At 46.9% G+C, this 21,985-nt stretch overlaps 1 protein-coding gene across 1 annotated transcript; it reads right to left on the bottom strand.

The window, feature by feature from the left end:
* Positions 1-7,216: 7,216 nt before the first annotated feature.
* On the bottom strand, positions 7,217-11,054 carry LOC119227092 (zinc finger protein 703-like). Its single transcript, XM_037485569.2, has 2 exons — positions 10,436-11,054; positions 7,217-9,789 (listed from the first exon to the last, which is right to left on the bottom strand). Exons 1-2 carry the CDS (start codon positions 10,664-10,666, stop codon positions 8,254-8,256), a joined length of 1,767 nt encoding a protein of 588 aa, XP_037341466.2. The 5' UTR covers positions 10,667-11,054; the 3' UTR covers positions 7,217-8,253.
* Positions 11,055-21,985: the final 10,931 nt, after the last annotated feature.

Here is a 21,985-nt window from a genome sequence, read left to right as displayed (position 1 = left end):
TTTTTTTTTTCTTTCTCTCTTTGGGAGGAGCCGGGAAAATGGGAGGAGGGAACAGCGGGGGAGCGCGACCAGGGGGACAATAGTTTGTTTTTAAAAAACATTGTGGAGGAACGTTACCTAACTGTAATTAAAATAAGGGGGGAAAAAACTCTTTGCGTATTTATTTTTTTTAAAGTCCAACAAACTTTGGAGTCGCTGGTTCCAAACTGGCTCGTTGTCCCGCGTTTGCGCGGCACCTGCGGGGGTCTACCGGCAGGGGGCAGCAGAGACCAGGTGAGCTCCGTGTTCAGGTATCTGAGAGGTTTCCCAGTTTAAAAAAACAAACAAATACAACTTAATTCAAAGTATAAAGTTTAAATCAGCAAAAGTACCGCACTTTTTTTTAGACGTATTGTGCTTAATTAATTTTCATCTGCTTTAGACTCAGAGAGAGAAATGTTGTACTTTATACCCCACCACATTAATTGTTACTTTAGAGCTTCAAATGACTAAATATAACTAAATAATTATGATGTATTCTTAATCCACAGCTACACATTCTCCAGCAGTGATTAACACATCAATGATTCAATAATAATCATTATTCACTACAATAACTATTTTTTATGCTACTTGAACTCAAGGTAATCATTTTGAGTACTTCTTTTATCACTGTACTTGAGATCAGGTCTATTATTCTTATTCTTATTATTTCTGTAAGCTAAACATTTTGTTTACAGTTAGAATAATAGAAGTGTGATTGTAGAATAGGCCAAATCTCTAAAGTATGACCTCACAGGCCACGCGCGACCCGGCTGTGCTCCCTGTCTTTGACCTCCAGGCGTTGCTGTCGCAGCATCTAACGGGAAAGACCAACGCAAGCTAGCAGCTAGTTAGCCGCCGGCTAGTTAGCCTGCCATTAATCATGGCTGACAGGGAACACACGGGGTCAAAGGTCAGAGAGCTGACAGCAGACTCGGTTACGAACTGCCAGCTTGTTCACAGCAGAGGCCGAGCTGAGAGACACGGGAGGGTTTGTTTGCCACTGCGAAGAAATGCGAACAGCGCTGATGTAAAGCTGCATAAATACAACACGTTTTTTCACAATTACTGCAGTTCATTATTACAGTCAAAACATGTCTGCTAAACATCACGGTTTGAATGAAAAATGAATGTTTAACTGATCGTAGTGAATGTCAAAATAGAACATGAACTGCACCACAAAGGGAAACAAGTGTTGTGCCTTTCCCAGCAGTGTTAATAGAGGCCGGAGGGGGTTAGCTTAGCTTAGCATAACGACTGGAATCAGGGGACCACAAAAAATCAAATCCACCTCAGTAAAAGTGAATAAAACATTTATATTATTGTAAGATACATTATGGTAGTACCATTTTTTTAATGCAGTAATTACACAATATAGAATTTGGCATTTTTATCTCTACGTTGTGGTTCTTAATTTGTTAGACGGTTGCACTGTTTTTAACATACAACAGTTTATGTTTTCCATAATGTTTCCTCGAAGTTTTTTGTCAGTAAAAATAAAAAATAAAATCAAAATGACTCATTAGCTAATATTTAGCCCCAAATTAAGCACTTCTATACACTATTATCATGTGACAACATAAATCTTTTAAAACAAACGTAGTTTGGAGTAAAGAGTGGAACATATTCCTTTAAAAATGTGATAAAAAATATAACTAAGCTAAGCTAAACCTCTCTATAACTTATTTAGAGCTAGTCGGACTATCTTCCGGCGCAGGGGGACGGAGAGCGAGGCCCGGCGGGGAGGCAGCAGGGCGCCGCCGCCGCGTGCACCCCGAGAGCCCGAGAAATAGAAGAGAAATGGGTGCTCGTGACGGGGGGGGGGGGGGGGGGGGGAGAGATTGAAGTCCAGTTAAGTGCTCTGCTTGAAAGCATGTCTGCCCTCATTAGCTGTCAGCTGTAACAATGCCGAACTGGCAGTGAAGACAGGTCGGAGTCTGGTGGTCATAAATCACTCCTCGACAGCCCGCCCGACAAGCTGGGAACCGGTACGCAGGCAACGGGCGCCCTCTCGCCCCCTCACCCTCTCACCCTCTCACCCCCTCACTCCCTCACCCTCTCACCCCCTCACTCCCTCACCCCCTCACCCCCTCGGCCTGTCAAGACGCCGCGCAGGCACCCTGCGATCAGATCAGATTCACGCCGAGCCAGAAAAGGAAAAAGTGGTGTTTTGTCAGAAGGATTTTTTTTTAATTTCGCATGCATGTCCTCGCACTCAACAGCCCCCCCACCCCTACCCCCCGCTCATCCCTCGCCTGCATGACTGTTCCCATTAGCTAAACGAGTAGTGTGACTTCTGTGTGGAGGGGGAGTAAAGAGCAAGGTCCAGCAGGTCATTAATCACGGCCCCTGACATGCAGAGCAGGAGGCCAAAGCTCCCCTATGCATACAGCTGCTGGGCCACACTCAATGCACAGGCGATGTGGTGACCCCCCCCCCCACCCAACTCCCCCCTTCACACTCCCAGCGCCTGTGGCTCTCATCTGTCCAACTCCCTCTCCGTTTGTGTCACTCATTCGAAGCTGTCAGACGCCTCTCGACCCACCGCAGCGCTCGCCGTGCAGGTTTTTACCTTCTTTTACTTTTTGCTCGGGTTTTCGACGAACGCGACTTCGCTTTTCAGCCTCGTCTTCGACGCGGCGGGACTTTTTCCCGCGCAGACGACAAACGTCGACGTGAGGAACGATCGAGCGGGTTGCGAAGGACTTTTTTCCCGGGGTGTATCCTCCTCTGACATTTCCTCCCGCTCCACCGCGAGGTCGACATTTGTGTTTTCAAAGTGAAACGTCTCGGCGATTTATGGGATGGATTGCCATGAAAATCGCTCCAGACGTTCGTGCCGCCCTCGGCGCCCGACCACCGCGCGTCGAGGCCTTCGTAGGTTAAAAGGAGGATGGACTCCTGAGAAAGAAATTAAACTCGGATATTCTCAAAGATTAAAGTCACAAATTCACAAGAAACCAAACTATTATCTTCTCTGAGGTAAAAGTGATAGATATATACATAACTTCACTATAACTTCAAACCACAGACGGAAAAAAAAGATGAAGTGGCCCTTGCATTACCTCCTTTATTAATGTAATAACTAGATCTTCACAATAGTAATCCTGCAACTGTAGCTTTATTTGAATAATAAAAGAAAAATATGATTTATTTCAACGTGTATCCAAGAAAATCGTATTTATTTCGATACTTTAAATAATTCATGAACAAATACCATCGAAAACAACAACATTCCCATCGACCAAAGCTATATGAAAATAGCACATGTTAGCATGCTAACAAGCTAATCAGGCAGAGCGCTGTTGTTGTTGCCACTTAGCATTTCATTCATCATTTAAGATCCAAACGCGGCTCATCGTCCGGCGGTTGTGCTTCAGTTTTACGAGTCACAACCAGTAAAGAAACTGGGAACCAATTGTCCTGCTTTAGAGGGGAAGGGGTGGAGGTTGTTATTCACTAACCCCCACCCACGTCTCCACCAGCTCATCCGTCACGAAACAACTGCAACCCCCTAATCTCTAATCTCTGTTTGCCACGGCTCTTTTCTTTACTTTACTTTTGTATATATATATATATATTTTAAAGAAGGCCGGAGGTATTGTGGCTGGAGGTGAGGGCCGGGTCGGCTCGGTCCGAGTGAGCCTGACAGCTCTGGTGATTAATGATGACAAACTGTGGAGCTGCTCCTTCATCACACGACAAGCCTTTAACCCTCTCAATCGGCCCAAAAAACGCAGCAAAGCAGCAGAAGGAGTAAAGGAACGCGGAGGGGGGGGGGGGGGGGGGGGGCTCCCCGAGACGCTGGAATGGCTTCTTCTTAAAAATGAAAGTCATTTAATCGCAGATCACAAACACGTGCGCCGACACGTCGTCTGACTTGTGTCTCCTCGAGTTAAAAGCGGCCCCGCGTTGGTTTTGTCGTCTCTGCGGCTTCATCACTTCATCGTCTTGGAGGTTTGGAGGTGAGCTCCAAGAATAAAGAGTAGCCAGATGTCGGCCGGCTTTACGCTGACGATTCTAAAGAAAATAAAAATAAAACACCACCAGAGAGAGAAAACTGCGATCTGAGAAGACTGCGATCGACCGTATTTCACTCCGACGTGTTACACAATGTTGCCTCCTATCGTTTCTTTTTGTGCGTTTTCTTGCGAAACCTCCGGCAACACGTGTCGATTTCCGTGGGTTAAATCACAGGAAACAACTAAGTTATGTTGAGGGAAAGATCTGTCGTCTGGGTTAAAATAACCTCCAGATGTCAGATCGTCGTTCTTAACTTCAGTGTAAGATCTCATTCCTTTGAATTCTCCTTTGATCCTACGCTACTTTCCGAACGAGCCTCCGAAGCGTTTTCTATCACTTCGACCCCGGCGTCGCGTAGAACGCAACCGAGCGCCGCCGCTGGGAGCGAGATGTCGACGGAGGGAGTCCGGCGGCGTGCAGAGGGCGTGCAGAGGCGGGGCCCAGCTGGTTTCGATCGAGGCTCCCGAGGGCTCCTCGCTCGGTTGTCAGCTCTCATGCATCACGGGCCCGGTGCACGACGGGAAAAAAAAAAAAAACGTGCTTTGGCAGCGACCGGCGGAGGCCTGGAGCCCAGCGGGTGCTGCTGGGTTAGCCACATGCAGAGGGGGGGAGGGAGGGAGGTGGGGGGGAAGGGTGTTGGTGACACCCATCCTCTCCCTCCCACATGTGGATCCTCGCGGTCACATTCCCTCAGTCCTTTGGGGTTTTTCGACCTCTCGGTGAATGAGGATTGGCAGCCGTGACCCCCGGGAGCAGACGCCACCCGGAACGGAGAGAGAGAGAGAGAGACACACACACACACACACACACAAACAAACACACACACACAAATGGACGGCAACGGAAAGAGATGCCTGCATGGAAATAAGCAGGCGTGATTACTCAAGCTCCGCCATTAAGGAGGAAATGTTGTTTTTCGGGCTGTCAGGATGATTAATGAGGGACAGAAAATCCACTCAAACGCTGTTGTTTAGTCTAACCAGCAGACCTGATGTGTGCCCCTAACGTAGAGCAGACAGGATGTGTGTGTGCGTGTTTTACCAACCCCGTGAGGACATCATTTTGATTACAAAGCAACATTGTGGGGACTCGCCTTTTTAATGGGGAGACAAAATGGGAAGAAATGACATGTGACCATGACGTAAGTAATTGCTTTTCTAAGGTATAAAGTTACAGTTAGCATGAGTTTAGGGTTAGGGGGAAGTATTTAAAAAGAAAGGCACGTGAAGTAGCATTTTGGCGCTAAAGCGTACGTACTAAGTTTAACCTTTGATTAACCATTTTAATTAATAATGAACTAGTTAATTAACTAGAATTTGTGGGAGTTGCGTCAGTGGGGCATGTTCCCTGTGCATGAACGCTATCCAACGGGAAAGAAATTGATTATATGAGATCAATTCCTCCCAAAACACAAGATAACAAAAAAAAAGTTTTCATTCTGTTGTTACAACACGGAGGAAAGGTGAGCCTTACAGACCATACCAGGAAGAACCAGCTCTCTGCAACAACACAAGACAACAAGACAAATCACTTTTTCCAGCTCGGTTCGATGGGCCAGAATGTCCTCAGAAAATCCAGATGTTAATAACCCAAAGAATCACGCTGGGAGGCTGGTAAGGAATCAGCTTTTCAGCAGATGCTTTGTTTCCTTGATGCTGAATGATGAAACTCTCAAAAGCCTTTTTAGAATTAATCATGTCGGCGTTAATGAGACGCTACATTAGTTTTCTGAGGGTTTTCTGGTTGATGTGTTTGTTAAAGTATGATTTACAGCCACTGGAATGTTGATTGTGTAGCACAAGTAAGTGGCTGCAAATAGAACATTATTAACTCAAGAACCACTTGCTAGCTTTTTCCAAAGTGTGAGATTCCGTTGTAAGAACATCTTGAGACAAGAAAAGGTTATGAAACCAACATTTCCCTTATCTACTAATATGCCTTTTTAATTTTTCAGTTCATTTTAATTTCATTGTTATTTTCTGTGCTGTGAGATCCAGTTGAATGCACCAGGAAATAGCAAGTAAACCTTGAGTTTGAGTTTTTGGAGTAATTTAAAAAAAAAAAATGTCTAGAGCAATGTAGAATATTTGAATTAATTAATTTAATTTCCAAGGAGTAAAAACGGTTAAACAACACAAAGGCATCAGCTCAATGGCGCTGCACTTCAAGGTAAATGCTAACGTTAGCATGTTGGACCTCTTGACTTCTTATTGTTCATAAAAATGTTGACCTGATGATGGTGCTAGAGAATAAACTTCATCTTTTAAAACTATAAAAACGACTAATCAGATCTTTACAATCCATCCCGTAAAGTCTGAGTGCTTCTTGACATCTGAACCTCGAATGTATGAACAGAAGTTAACGAGAATCACTTCAGTAGTTCTTGTTCTTCGAGTCCAACAGCACACAGATACAAATCCACCCCCCCAAATATCAAATAATATTAAGAATGTGTGGCACCATTATTAACCAAAAGCGCACAATATTCTATACAAAGGAAAGCAGTTTTCAAATGAGTTGTTCGATGTTTGTAGGAAAAACGGAAATACTGACGTGAAAATATTTTTTTTTAATGATAAAATCTCAAAAAACACTTTTCTAGATACTCGGCTCCCGTCAGCAAAAAGACAAAAAATTTCATTTGCACTAAATAACTTTACTGGTTCGTTCACGTCACATGACGCACGGCGCTCCCTGTGATGACGTCACACATCAAGAGACAATGACTCGTCGTTATGGAGCTTCCTCTGGATGGGACTCAAGGTGAGCAACGGGTGGCATCCCAATCCAGCGCGACCCCTCCCACCTGAGCGCCGTAAAAAACACACAACCTCAAATCCATCGTCAGATCTGCCAATCGGCTGAAGTGCAGAGCGGCGAAGTCGTCACCCTGCAGGAGGATTTCAGGCCCACGGACCCCACAAAGCCTGAAACCGGAGCGTCTTCTCCTGTTACAGCTGTTCTTGGTGCACTGATGTAGATTAAACTACACAACGGGGCGTGAGGGAGTCACAACGCTACACACACACACATTGTCTCCTAAAGGAAACCGCTTTCAATGAGAAAAAGCAAATTATGACTGTTATTAGAGAATACTGATCTGAGTGAAAATAAGTCAAACGTATGAGAGGAATTATGATAGAACAGGACCGAAGGAAATGAAGACGGAACAGAATCTTCAGTGTGATTTATTTAACAAAATATGACCTCCACTTTCACTGGATACCACCACAGGGTGTTCCAAGTTTTACATAAAAATATCACATCTCATTTTTGTTGACTTTCTGTGGAAATAATAACAAAAAAAAAAAAAAAAACTAAAGAGTTATTGACAGAGAGAGAGAGAAGTTTAGAAACATCTGTCATCCGGGCTTCCAACATGTCCGCTCAGAGGATTGTAAAATGAGAATAGATTCATAAAGTAAACGAGGAAAGCCAGATCCCCAGTAAAAAATAAATACAACTTCTCAGTAGGAATAAACAAAACATAACAAACCCAAACAAATCATCGCAAACCACCAGGCTGAATAAACAGTAAAAGAGCGTCCGCTGCGTCGAGCTCACATGCATCTCTTTACGGCACTTAACCCTGCAGATGAGCATCGGCCTGCAACAAGTCCCCCTCCGGCCCAAAAGTGTCCCAGCGATGTGGGCGGGGGGGGGGGGGGGGGGGGGGGGTGGGGGGGGGTTTAGAAAGTGTTGCGCTTGAAGTCAAAAGTTCGGCATTTGGGAATGTTTTTTTTCTGGTGGATACACACGATCCGTCTGTTGAATGCGGTGCTACGGCTGGTTAGCTTAGCTTAGCACAAAGACTTGAAACAGATGGAAACAGCTAGCCCGGCTCTGTGCGGCACCCTTTTGAAGACGTTACATCTTGTTTGTTTATTAGTTATAAATATACTGAAGTGTACAATATTAATCTGCAGTTTATTTGCTGGACTGTTGCTCGGCTCGAGATCCATCGTGTCGATGGAAACTTTTTACAATTTGTCAATTTATGTATCAAACAAACAAGATATTAAAAAACTGCCTCTTGGCTGATTTTGTTGAAATTTGCATAGTAAGGCTAGCAGTTTCCCCCTGTATCCAGTCTTTGTGCTAAGCTAAGCTAACCGGGCCGTGGTTTCACAATCAGGGAAAGACACCAGACCATTATCAATCTTCCAATACGACTTGAATAAGTGCATTTCCCATAATCCCCCACTCGTATCACTGGTAGCCCAGAGCGGATGCAGATCCAAGTCTTTGACTGTAGAGAGCGTAGTGAGGGTAGTACGGGCCCGTGGTGGGCAGAGAGTGCAGGGAGATGGAGGACGGTCCGGGGGGCAGGTGGACCTTGTTGTAGGGGTGATAGCGAGCTAAGCCCAGGCCGGGCGGCGCCCTGAGGGACAGGGAGCTGTGCATGGAGCCCGGGCTGCTCTGGTGGGGGAGGTGGAGGTGGCAGGAGGCCGGCCCGGAGGAGGAAACGGAGAGCATCTTGCCGTCCATCCCCAGGGGCAGCGCCGTGTGAGTGCGCAGGTGAGCCAGCAGCTCGTCGGACGTGGGGAAGCGCTTGTCGCACGGCCCCCCCGCCGACACCCAGTTGCAGGCGTGAGGCAGCGGGTCGTTGGGGAGCATGAAGCCGTACGTGTAGAGCGGATGCGACAGGGACGCGGACACGCTGGACGACATGGAGCTCTGGTGGTGCAGGGAGTGCAGCGGGTGGGACGGGTACACCAGCGGGTAGTTGGGCTTGAGGGCGGGGGAGGCGTCGTGGATGCAGGAGTTGCAGTTGCCGCCGCCGCCGCCGCCGAGGTGGGACACGCCGGGGAAGCTGAGGCAGTAGGGGTCCCTGCACAAGCTCTGCATGAAGGACGGAGGGGAGGCCCCCGTGAGGGGGCTGGAGCTCGGGTGCTTTCCCGGCCCCCCCATGCCGAGGCCCGACTTCGCCGGATCCATCCCGGGGACAAACTGAGACGGGTAGCCGGCGTACGCCCCCGCCACAGAGCCGTGGTAGCCCATGCCGGGGGAGGGCAGGGGGAAGAGCTGGCCGGCCTTGTAGGGAGAAATGGGCGTGATGCGTCCGTGGCCCAGGCCGGGGTTCGACGACTCCGCTTTGCCCCCCCCCTCGTGGTTGGAGCCCCCGTCGGAGCTGCCGTTGCTGCAGTTCGTGACGGCCCGGCCGTGGCTGGAGTTGGCGTCGTGCGGACTTTCCGGGCCGGCCTTGTTTCCGTCCGCCTCCTTTTTGGGATTGTTGTTGGCGCTGCTGGTGGTGCTGGCGGGGGGGCTGCCCTGCTCGTAGCCACTCTCCCCCCCAGGAGTGTGAGTGCGCGCCTGTCCGCCACCGGGAGACGGGCTCAGCTTGTGGCGGTGGTGCTGAGCGTGTGCCGGGGGGGTGCTGCTGCTGGCTCTGGAGCCGGGGGAGGCCGCGGGGGCCGGGTAGGACTGCTGGCCCCCGGTGGGGTTTGCGTTAGTGGGGACATTATTGCCGGGCACTCTGAAGCCGACCTTATCGCCGCCGCCGCCCGCGACGCCGTCTCTGCGGCCGTCCCCCCCGCCTTTGTTGTAGGGCTTGAAGCTACACCTGTCCTCCGGGGAGGGGCGGAGCTCCCCGTGCTTCAGGCTGGAGCCGGACGACCGGCCGCTGGACTCCTTGTCCCCCTGGCTGCTGGAGGAGGCCGGCTTGGAGGAGGACGGAGGGTCCGGTTTACCGATCTGAGAGCAGGTCTGAGCCAGCAGGGCCAGCGGACTCTTCTTGGCATCCAGCTTGAGTAAAACAAAGATTCTGATTAGCTGGAATATATTTCTAAAAGGGGTTTAAAGCAAAGGAGAAATAAAAGGTCTGTCGGTTGGTCCTTCGTGGGTCTGTTAACGGTTGTAGTTTCTTAGTTTAAATAAGTTACTAGCAAGTAATTAGTCAATCAATGTGAGTATTATTTTGTCAATTCATCACCATAAGAACACAGTTCAGTTTTTTTTCGTTTATACACTTAATTATCAATAATGAAAATAATTGACTAATTACATGTTTATTGAGCAATGAAGAAAAACCTAAAAAATATTTTTTTTTTACATTTGACGAAGAAAAAAAACATTCCAATAAAGCAGCACAACACAATGACTTGATTATCGATTATTCTAATTGACTATTAGAATAATCGCCTAATCGCTCCTGCTTTTATTAAACCAGTTGTCATTACTTGAGAGCGGTGATTGATGATTAAAGACCAGCTCATGTGATTGATAACAACACTGAGCTGGAGACGCGTTTTGTTTTGGGATTTAATTCTCTTCTAGAATTTAAACTATTTCAACCCAGCGGAACAAATCCACGCAACCAGAAATATTCCTTTGCAAACGACGTATTTTTTATTTCTCCTTCTTTTCTCCTTCTTTTTAAGACAATAAATACCTCGATGCTCACGGGCGCGGGCGTCAGAGGCTGTAAATACTCCGGGTGCAGCAAGTGCGCGGTGTGCGCCGTCAGCATCTTGAGGACTCGGATGGGAAGCCGCTTCGCCTGCCGGAGTGGGTCCAGAGGGGCCAACGGGGACACCACGGCACCGGGACGAGGCTCGGTTCGGTCGCTGGTCGCGGGGAGCTCGATGCGCGTGCTTAGTGATCCGAAAGGGAGATATTTCATTGGAGACGGGGCGCTGCGCTTTTGGGTGGACGCGCGTCAGGCTCGACTTTAAGTCCCGGGTGGTGTTTGCGGCTGGTGAATGTAATCCATGCAGTCACGGAAGTATCGGGGCGGGGGGGGGGGACACAAAAAAAAAAAAAAGAGAAATAAGAAAAACACACACACACACACACACAGCTGGACGTCCTTAAAGGTCCCGAAGGACGGAGAATCCTCCGAGCTGAGGCATCACGGCTCCGATACTCCGATTTCAAACCCCCGGGGAATAAAAACCACAAAGCTCCTCTGCGTGAATAACGCGCACAAATGGAGACATGGAAGAAAAAAAAAAGTTGATATAGTCCGAGTGTTCCAGGAGACACGTCCCACTGCGTGCTGTCGGTGCGGACCTCTGCTTCTCACTGACGGGCAGGACTTCGGAGAGTCCGCGTCACGGACGGGGTGGGCGGGGCGCGGGGGAGGGAGGGGCGAGGGGAGAGGAGGGGCGAAGGGGAGGAGTGAGGGGAGGAGCTACGGCGTCCTCAAAGTGACAATCCTGTCACAAATCACATCGCTGAACGGTGGAGGTCTTCCCCTAAAAATATTTGGAAATACCACAGTACAAAAACAAATATGTATATTATGTCCCTGAATCAAATTTGATCAACTGCATCAAAATGAAAACAATATATGCGGAACTCTTTATTTTAGATTAATCCATATCATTGCATTACTGCGTTTGTCACTTCAACGTTGAAGGAGGTGAAAAGTGGATCTCATTCAAATGACTTTACTTTAATAATAAGAACTCATAACTTATTAGATGATTTTTATTTAGTCTGAGTCTAAATCTGCAAAGTAACGATTTATACCATAAATGCAGTAAAAAAAGTTAATACATTTCCAAAATGCATAGTGAAAGTACATAGTAGAAGAAAAGAGAACTACTCAAGTACCTCAGAATTATGCTACGCTAACTTTTATTCACTTTGCCAAAGAGTTACGGTAGTTATAACATTAAATATGCAACATATTGGTTATGAACTGATAAGTCATGAACCCGCCGGTCATCAGGACTTTTGATTTTGTTTTCTATTTCCTTCATTAATCATCCGTTCATCTGCTCTCCGTACTTGATGAGTCAAGGCAGAGTTAGGACATGCGTGTTTATCTTGAGACAACGACCAACTGTCCTAAAGAAAATTACCCGTTTAATTCAATTTCACGCAGAGAACAAAATGATCGCGTCTATCTTTTGTGCGTGCATAAAGTTGTGTGGCCTCTTATCCTCTGGAGGATATCATTTGTAAGAGGTGGATTGTCTAGATGTTTTGGCCGATCAGGAGATGCGCGGATCAAATGAAGCATAAAATTGGTGGGTATAAGAAATTGTCGACGGTGACTAAGAGAAGCGATATGATCTCACATGAGGTTTCAGATAATTCCCTTCAATCTCAAGGTGCAAATTTAACATCTTTGATATACGACCATTTCAACTCAAAGGTTAGTTTAAATGGAGAAAAAAAACGGAACTTGTGTCACAAGGTATAATTTACAGCTCGTTAAACTTCTAAAAAAGGTCCAAAGGCTCCAGTGGGAACTTTTCCCTGCTGACAACTTGACGGAGAGGAATCCCATGGGTGTCGTGGAATGCATGCGGTGCCTGAACCCCGCATTAAAAACTAAAAATGCACTGTGTGAGTGTCGTAGTGCAGGGAACAAAGTGAGCGAGCGGTGGAAATAAGTCGTATGGTCACATGAGTCAACCTTCACTCAGCTGTGAAAGAAAGCTGTTTTTTAAAGGGTTTCCTGGGGGCTTAACTCAGTCAAATCTGACCACAAAGAGGTGATATGTATATATGTATATAAAGACATATATATACATTTATAAATTCTGTTTGACTTGCACTTTTATTCATTTAACTTTTCCTCTGAATCAAAGTCTTCCAGTGATCACTGCCTGCACGTCCGTGGGCTACTAACAGCTAACTTGGCATTCTGGTAAGGGTATAAAACAATGGGAATGTTAAAATATTTCATCAATTCGACCCCTGTGAGCAGCTGTTACATTATATGATGCTGGCATGACCCACTCTATTACGACATCAAAACAAGAAACCAACGGGAAAAGACAAAAATCTAATAAACAGGCAAGACATGTTTTCTAAATCCTTAATTCTCTTACCTTTGAAGTTGACACATCTGTTTGCAAGCTGGATACTATCATGATTACTTTAAGGACATTTAAAGACATATACACACGTTTTCTTTCGATAAAAAATAGTTCAGACATGTGTTGTGGAGTGACGGATCGTTTGTGTTTTTGTGTTTGTGCTTTTGCTCCAAGCAATAAAAAAAAAGGATAATCAAAACAGAATGCAGAAAATGTCACTCAAGTCTGTATTCTTTTCTTTTTTTAATTAATTCAGTTCATACCGTGGAAGAAAAATGTGATAAAGACGAATTGCGTCAATATTAATGGTTCTATAAATCTGGAATGTTAATAACTTTATTGCATTACCTCCTGCCCACTGACTCCGCAATGAGCTAATTTTGTTAACCTAATTATACAATGAATTGGTTAAAGTACTTAAAAATTACGGCTGACAAGAGCTATTAGCAGCAGCCCAAAATAGTCTCAGTTTGAGAGTCTTTGAATCTCTCAATCCTTTGCAGCCTCTATTGAGTGCGAAATCATTCCTAATCCCTCATAACCTGTGGCCAAAAGGCTGCATAATGTGAATTAGCTGATGGATATTTGTACATATCCTGCAGGGTCCTCCTTAATCTTCAAAAGGAAATGGTTCACATGTGAGAATGTAGGGAAACGGGTTATAAATGAATCCGGTAAATGGGTTAGGATGTAGATTATTTGGAACTTCTCAACTAGGCGAAGTCAGCATTAGGTCACTGTTTAAAAAAAAAAGAAAGAACTGAAGCAACTGTCGCCTTGACCTCAGGCTCTGAACAGCAGAAACAGCCACTCTCAGCAATCCATCAATGTCCAATTTGTGATAAGAAGCAGAGACTGGGAACAGCATCTCATCAGCAAACAAGGTCACAGTGCACCGCTGTGGAGGAGACAGCACTTGTGTGGCTTTAAGAGGGGGGGGGGGGGCAGTGGTTTGTCCTCCCCAGGTGTTGGCTTAGTCCATCGCTCCACATCGGTGAGTCAAGGATCTAATCGTTAAATCACTTGATGAATCTCTGAGTATTTACCGGTGCTGCTCCTGCAGATTTGGAAAGTTAAAGCGTGTTTTCGGGGGATCCGAAATAACTAATGTTCATGCTCAAAAGAATAAAGAGCCGAGCTGAGGAGAAAGATGCCGAAGCCTCGATGCATCAGTCGGTAAAATAAAGTGAGAAAGATTTGCAGAGGAAGCATAATTTGGTCACTTGTTGTGTGCAAAGAAAAAACGGCCTCGGTTTACGATCGATAATGCTGCAGTAGCTATTTGTTTGGCCACATGGGGGCACTACAAGTTGTAACAATTTGAAATTGGGATATTTTCCGTTGTTTCTCCCTGTCAAAACCTGGCGTCTACATTTACTGCGATACAACTCTGTTTGACTCACAGATGTGGTATTGCTAAGCTAGCAGCAGCTAACGTAGCATCTAGGATCTAGGATGAGGACGAGAACCCCCGATCCGAAAGAGACACCATGTGCAGGTGCAGATGTCGTCGGGTTGTGGAACATCAGTCGGAGAAAGAGGAGGTTTACTGCTGAGAAAGAGGCCTCGGGGAAACAAAGGGACTCTTCTCTTCAACTTCTCGTGACTCGCCCTGAAGTTGGTCGTTTGTACGAGGTGTTTGTACTGTGCTAAAAGTCAGATGGAACACATTTTAACGCTTTGTTCCTTGACAAGACATCTGTAAAAGCATCGTAAATATTGTTTTCATGAATGCCTGTTTGTCCAGTTGCTAAATCCGTCCACCTGTCTAACAAACCTTCTTAAAGTCGTCAAACGGCACGCGGACACGGGTCTTTCTGAGCAGCACGGATGCGTCCTGCGCGTCCTGTGGGCGGAACGATCCGGAACGAGAGATCCGGCTGCCAGGGGACGCCAGCCTGCGATCAGATTGTACCGCGCCGCTCACTTCAATTTCACCCGACATCAAAGATAGCTTTTCACACCCCCCGCTAGATTTGGCTTTTTGAGTAGGATCTCATTCCAACTACTCCGAGCTGCCTGCTGGCAACCGGGTGAAAAAAAAAACAAAACAGGGTTCCTGTTTTAAATGCCTTAAGAGGCAAAATATAAAAAATAAATTCAAAGCAATTTTTATTTAAATACATGTTAATAAAAAGGTAAGTGCTCAACAATAAAATAAGGCTGTTGCCTTCCACTTTATTCAAACCTTTGCAAAATACAACAACAAACAAATATTTTTGGGCAAGTTTGAGGTTACATGGATACAGGACAAAAGGAAACCCTCTCTGGACGTTAGCATCTATGCTAGCAGGAAGCTAACAGGTAGAATGTATATTGGAAGTGGACGTTGTCCCCATGACGCCTTTGGTTTGGCATCTTTTTAGGCCACTGAAAGGTTGGAATCAGCTTTAATGAACTGAAAAAAAGCTAGTTGGCTACAACTGGAAAAAAAACCTGGCAAAATGTTAGCAGAACAAGCGATTGATGCCTCGAAATGAGAAGTCCGACACGCAAAATAAACTTCCCTCTTTAGGTGTGTTTTTCATATGATTTTAAACTGTGATGGAAGGTTTTCCAGGCGTTTTAATAAAATTCCTGAAATTCTTTGCTGTTAATATAAATTCACGGTCCCTTACAAGTAAAGATATTTGACATCCAGTGGTGCGGGGGGAAAAAAAGTACTCTCTGCTTTTACCTTGGGGGGGGGGGGGGGGGGGGGCGTTTGCGAGATCTAGAGTACCTTTGCTTGACTGCTGCAGGGAAATTGATTGTGACTGCGCAGCCCCGGAGGCGCTAAGCAAACTTTTCCACCGCTGCCTGCAGCCTTCACTCCACACAGTAGCTCGGCAATCATTTACCATCGATCCCCCCCCCCCCCCCCCCCCCCCGCTGTTTGAAACACTCCGACGGATGCAAAGTGGAGGTCAGGCTTATCACATTTCTCAGGGCTTGTGCCACGGATTCATCCGGAGCCGACATCCGTCTCACTCACAGGGCTGGAACGTACCGCGACGCGAAACCAAATCAAATGACATCGTTTGGCCAGTAAAGAGGGATTCCTCCAAAGCTCAGACGAGTCCATCCAAATCCTCAATGACGAGTAACTTTAGCGATTGAGATGAGACAGCAGGTTCTGAGGATGAAGGGAAAGGCAATATGGTTTCCTTATGATGTGCTCATTCAAACCTTTAGCAGGCAGAAATGCAGCTGTCGGGCAACTACACCGCCTTCGGGATGTGGAAAAGTCTTTTAAAAGCACTGTCAGGACAAGGATACAATGGAATTCTTTTTAAAGAAGAGAAAGGGCTCTTTAAAACTACATGATCTCGGGCCGTAAATACACGGTATGCCGCCACATCGATAAAAGAACGGCAGTGACGTCTCACGGTCTGTCCGAGAGCGGAACGTGTCCTCTCGGAGACATTTCGTGTTCCCAGCGTCGATGGAGAGAAAGATGGCGACGCAGAAAGTCAATGGCTCCCTCGCGCCCGCATCCCCATTAATCCCCAGGCTGTCTTTAAAATCAAAGAAGAAGAGGTCGGCTGTGACCGAGCGCTGGACCAGGAACCACGTCACGCATTGATTCCCCCCCCCGTTCAATAAGTTACTCTGATAGAAAACCTCGTGGGTTTACTCAAACAGAGCCACGGAGGAGAGCCCGCCCCCCCCCCCCCCCACCCCTGCCCCTCCCGCTTTGATGGCTCTATTTACCTAACCCTCGGCACCACCCTCATCCATAAATGTCATGAAGTCCACGCACCACTTAGAAAACCCCAAATGCAGCTCCACCGAAACACAGGCTGCGTTGCAGCTTGGCTACAGCTGCATAATCAACGGTCAGCAAGCAACCCCCCCCCACAAAAAAAGAAACCACACCATTTACAGAAGGAGAAGATGCGTTTCAGCGTTGGTCCCACATCTGTCATCGCTCAGCGCGCTCCACACGCCTCCTCCTCCGCGCCTCCCTCAAGACGAGCCAGCGGAGCAGACAGAGTCTGTCATAACACTCGACTTGTGGTTTAACAGACTGAGGCAACACTGGAAGGTGGTGAATGAGATTGCTTTCTTTGTTTGTGTTTCTGTCTTTTCGAATAAATCAAAAAAATAAAATAAAAAAATAATAAAAACGGCCACGCAGGTCCTGCCAAGTAAGAAATGGAACTGCCCCCGCAGCGGCGGCTCCCTGTAACAGAGCAGGGCGTCCGGTTTCAGGGTGTGTGCCGTCGTGATGGTTGAGAAGAAGCGCGCGGGGGGGGGTGGCGAGGGGGGGGCGGCCATATTGGGCCCCGTCCGTCACCGGAGGGAAGAAGAAAGCGCTGTTGTCAAACCACTTGTCAGGCTTTGATGTAACAAAGGGCTGAAGAGCTCAATTAAAAGGCCATTATTGTGTAAGTAAATCAACCCCCCCCCCACACCCCCCGACCGCCATTGTCCGCTCAAACAAATGATCCGCCCGCCCGGCCGCAGCGGCCTCATTTATTTGCTGCGCGACGGTAGACTGCTCAAGATCAAGATAAAGGACCCGTTCCACGGAGTCGGAGCGGATGAGGAATCGGTTCAAGTGAAAGCGGCACTCAGTCTTATTTACGGCGGTTCTTGCAGTTTCTTTGCGGCTAATTCTGAAGATCATGGCGTGGCGCGGCGGCGGTTTTTCTGATGCCCAAAGAGTCATGAATTACTCTGCTGATCACCCGACGTGCCTCTCTCTCGTTTGCCCGTGACAAAGTGCTCTGTTTAGGAAGTCAGATTGAAATGTCGGGGGGGGGTTCTAATTTATCGCCCCGGGATGAATACATGAATGTGAAGCACCGCCATATTTCACACACGCACCCGCCCTCGTACGGAATATTATTACCGCTGCCCCAGAAAGTTGCGCGGGGAACCGTTTTTCACCTGAACAAGCATTACGGTGTCATGTCGGACATTATTCACCGCGCCGCAGAGCGGTCCGACGCGCCGTGAAATATTCCCCCCGCGCCGACCTCAGGTTTCTGCTGAAGTGTAGAGTTTCCCCTTCAGCTCCAAATCCGCCGCGGACTTTAGAGGGTGAGTTAATGTCGGGCGTTTTTTCCACAGACTCATAAGCAGAGATTTAGCCTTGATACCTCTGAAGCGTTGATTACTTTTCTTTCCACTGTTCACCTCCTGCGGTTTCACTCCCACTTGCTCCTGCAACTCAGATCCCGAATGGGACGTTAAAAGAAACATCTGCTAAAAAGATCACACTTTAATGTGGTATTCTGTTGGTAAATTACATAAATATACTTTATATTAACAGTAATATATTTAGCTTGTTTAAGCATAAATACGCAGGACAGAAAGTTTTAGCCGAAGCTCAAGAACAAAGGTTATCGACATGTGCTGAAATGTATAAGACTGTATTTAGCAGCAAGTTTTCTCTTACTCTACAAAGGACGTAGCCTTAGCCTCTTTAGCATTTAGCGTGTAAGTAGCAGGGTGGATTAGCTAACTAGCACCAGCTAAACAAACCCTAACCGCTCAAGAACAAAGGTTATCGACATGTGCTAAAAAGTATAAGACATTATTTAGTAGCAAGTTTTCTCTTACTCTACAAAGGACGTAGCCTTAGCCTCTTTAGCATTTAGCGTGTACGTAGCAGGGTGGATTAGCTAACTAGCGCCAGCTAAACAAACCCTAACCGCTCAAGCACAAAGGTTATCGACATGTGCTAAAAAGTATAAGACGTTATTTAGTAGCAAGCTTTTGCACCGGCGGCACGGCCACAACCTGCGTCAGTTTTCAGCGCCTCGTGGGCGACGTCGGGCGAGAGGTCACCGCAGATTGTCACGAGGATAACGGAACTAAAAGCACTTTCCTCCGCGGTCGCAGGCGATGAATTGGTTTCAGAACCAGGCCAAGCATGTATTATAATATCACCTGTAAGGTATACACGCCGTTGAGGCCGTAACTCTCCTTCCTCGCCGGAGAGAGAAGAGAAGCACGGCATTGTATGCTTCCCCCACTCGACACGTTTACAAGCCCTCCCCGTTGAATAAACTCGGGTGATTGGTATTTCAAAGCACCTCGTCAGGCCGAGTGCTGAGCGCTGCCAGCTGCCTTCTGCCGACAGCGGGAGGCATTTCACGGGGGGAGGAAAGTAAGACGGGGAGAGTTATTGCCTCTGCAGAGTCGAGTGCCTATTAAAAGAATAAAAACTCTCTCCGGTGACTGTAAATTCACAGCGTTTGTGCTCAATCAAAACCATCGCCTGGACCCAGGTCGCCCCCCGTTCCACGCGGAGAACCGGGTTAAAGGTTTCGGAGGTGGAAAAATCTACTTCTCAGACAAAACGGGCCCTCTTCTGCGCCAACGCGGACACACAAGACTCATCACCTGGTCAGGATGTCACAGCCGAGGCCGTGAGTGGATTTTTGGCCTCACATCGTATGTTTTTGCGTCCCTCCCTCTGTGAGACGTTGTCGCAGCCCGTCACAGTCTGTTCGGACGCTGGCGCGTATTTTTTTTTTCTTTGTTCGAGAGCTCGAGCCAGAGAGAGAGAGTCACCGCTGTGTAAATCTCGCTTGTTGTGAAGGATCACGGTGGCGGTGGGGGCCACGCCGCGGTTTAACGGTTCGTTGCGCGCTGACGTCGGCAGCATCGAGCGAACAACAAGGCGAGCAAAAAAACCAGGAATGTTTCACCGAGTCCAAACGTTATGTCGCCCATATGGTGCTTATTTGAAGTTCACATCCGCCAGGAATGGAAAAGAAAACAGTTGATGCACACTGACATTTATACAATACACACAGTCAAGTCTGAATTACGAGATAGTTAGTCAAACCTCTGACTTTTATAGACAGTCAGAGATCCGATTACATCCACAGTTTGCATTGTTTTACCGAAACATCCCAGAAATATTCCAAAAACAAAAGACCACAAAAATAAAGAGATTATAAAGAGATATTGTAATACATTTGATTTTAAGACCCGAACCTCACATCTTATCTGTGAATGGCACTATTGATCTATTTATTTGCATTTGTTGTTTTTTTTGTCATTCAGCAAATCAAAATAGGATTTACAACATGTAAGTGCCTGCTATCATCACATTGAGTTTTTACATTAGGCTTTCGCTGACAGCACGCACAGAGGAATATTATGTCGACGCTTAGTCACCCTCGGGGGGCTTTGGGGGAGGGGGGGGGGGGCCTTTCTGATGTGCGACCCGCCGAGGCTGGTAGATTTTATCGGCAAACAAGACAAGCGCCCAGACTAAATAAAAGGTGGGCGGATGATAAAAATGTCGAGGATTATCTTCACTTTCCGGCGCCGCTGTGGTGTCGTATCGAAAATGGATTTTTTGGGGATGATTTGTCAGAAGGAAGGGCGGCCATCTTTACGGCGGAGCGTGGGGGAGGAGGAGGGGGGGGGGGGCCAGGGGGGCGCCGCGGAGAGCTCACTGGGTACGAAGTTTAAATTTTGAACCTTTTTTTTTCGTCGTACATGAGCACCATGTATATAAATACTTTATTTGTATCGCTAAGTCGGCCATTTGACAAACTCATAGCGAGAGTTAAGTGAGTCGTTCATTTGAATGAATATATCTTAATTGTGAATAATATAAATTTGACAAAGCGTCACCATTTCCGCCATAGTCTTGACTTTGAATCAGACACTTAACAGTGTAAATTATATTAAACTCATGCTTCATCACTTACACTTACAGTCCTTACTGTTTAATTTAAATAATATACAGCTTTGAATAATGTTGAGATTCTCTTTTCTTCTGAGTCAATTTTCTACGGTGAGATGCGACCGGTAAAGGGTGTGAATTGTGTGATTATTGTTTTGCCATAGCTGTGTGTGTGTGTGCATGAGTGTGTGCGTGTTTCATAAGAACTGTCATTATGCTGTCACCCTGCCACTTAACGCCCCCCCCCCCCCCCCCCCCCCCCCATCTGTCCATCATGCAGGGAGGATTAGAGCCGTGGTTGTGCACATACATTGGAGACGAGGCCATTGTGAGTGTGCGTGCGTGTGTGTGTGTGTCAGTGAGAGTCCGACCTTATCGTCTGTGCTCGGCTGTATCCAGGCTGCTTGTGGATTATCTCCGTCATCACCTGAGGGGAATGCAGCTCAGTCTGTCGTGTTCGCTGATCTTTGAAGTGAGACAGGGACACAAAAACACAGACACACACACACACAGACACACACACACACACACAGACACACACACAGACACACAGACACAGACAGAGCAGCGTCAGCAGAGCCGGACTGGTGCTTAAAGACTGCATTTTGAATCCTTTGAGGGACATTGGGAAGTTTTAATAACAGGTGGAATTTGTCTGTCAGATCCTTGAGTGAAAGGACAGAAGCGAAGCACGCTGAGGAAACACAAGTCGACGTCCTGCATTCAAAACTAAATTAAAATATCAAAAGTTCCCTGTCAGCGCTTCAGTCTCACCTCATTGATGTGGGTGTAGCATTTTAACTGCTTTATATCCTGTTGCATCACATCCTATAAGATCGTCACACGTTCCCGTGAGAACCTCGTGTCTCTGAAAAGACGTTTGTGACGTTGAATTTTCCAGCTGATGCAAGAGGCTTTTTTTTTTTTTTCTTTCAAAGAGCGTGAATGTTCCTCCGGGCCGCCGCCCCTCGGAGGCACGGAGCGAGCCCCGACGAAAGAAGGAGCGAAGAGGAGGAGGTGGAGTAATGAAAATAAACCTGAGGGAGAAACCTGTTGACACACACACACACACACACAGAGCGGAGGTACGGCCCAAAACTGGAAAGCACATTTTTGAATAACACCTTTTGATTCGGCAAGAGGAAGAAGAGTCACAGCGATCTCTCGCAGGGGGGGTGGGGGGGGGGGAGGACCAGGCGCAGGCTGCTCGGTGCTGTTTACACTCATCAGAGACATCTGGAGAACACGTCCCTCTGCACTCTTTGTACTTTTGTGTGTGTTTTTTTAAAGGAAACATTGTGCGTCTCGCTGGAGATCACCGACGGGCCTGAAGGCAAATATTTACCCACCAAATCTCTCAGCTCTTTCAGCTGTGTGTCAAAGAAGAGGTGAAGACGGAACAGATGATTTAGATAACGGAAGGGGACGGGCGTGGACCTCGCAGGTTTCTAAACTTGATGTTGAACTGATTTATTTAAATTACGCAACATCTGCACATCTGCTCTACATCTCTCTACTCAAGATGGACATT

This window comes from Pungitius pungitius, chromosome 18 (genome assembly GCF_949316345.1).
Source record: "Pungitius pungitius chromosome 18, fPunPun2.1, whole genome shotgun sequence".
Taxonomy (NCBI): Eukaryota; Metazoa; Chordata; class Actinopteri; order Perciformes; family Gasterosteidae; genus Pungitius; species Pungitius pungitius.
Note: the sequence above shows the minus strand (reverse complement) of the source record. Positions and strands in the feature narration are given on the sequence as shown.

Bases quoted from the DNA above. Each gene is read 5' to 3' on its own strand.
- LOC119227092 (XM_037485569.2), bottom strand. From the start codon at position 10,666: ATGAAATATCTCCCTTTCGGATCACTAAGCACGCGCATCGAGCTCCCC. The intron at 9,790-10,435 runs GTATTTATTGTC...GTTTTACTCAAG, and splicing joins CCGCGCCCGTGAGCATCGAG to CTGGATGCCAAGAAGAGTCC.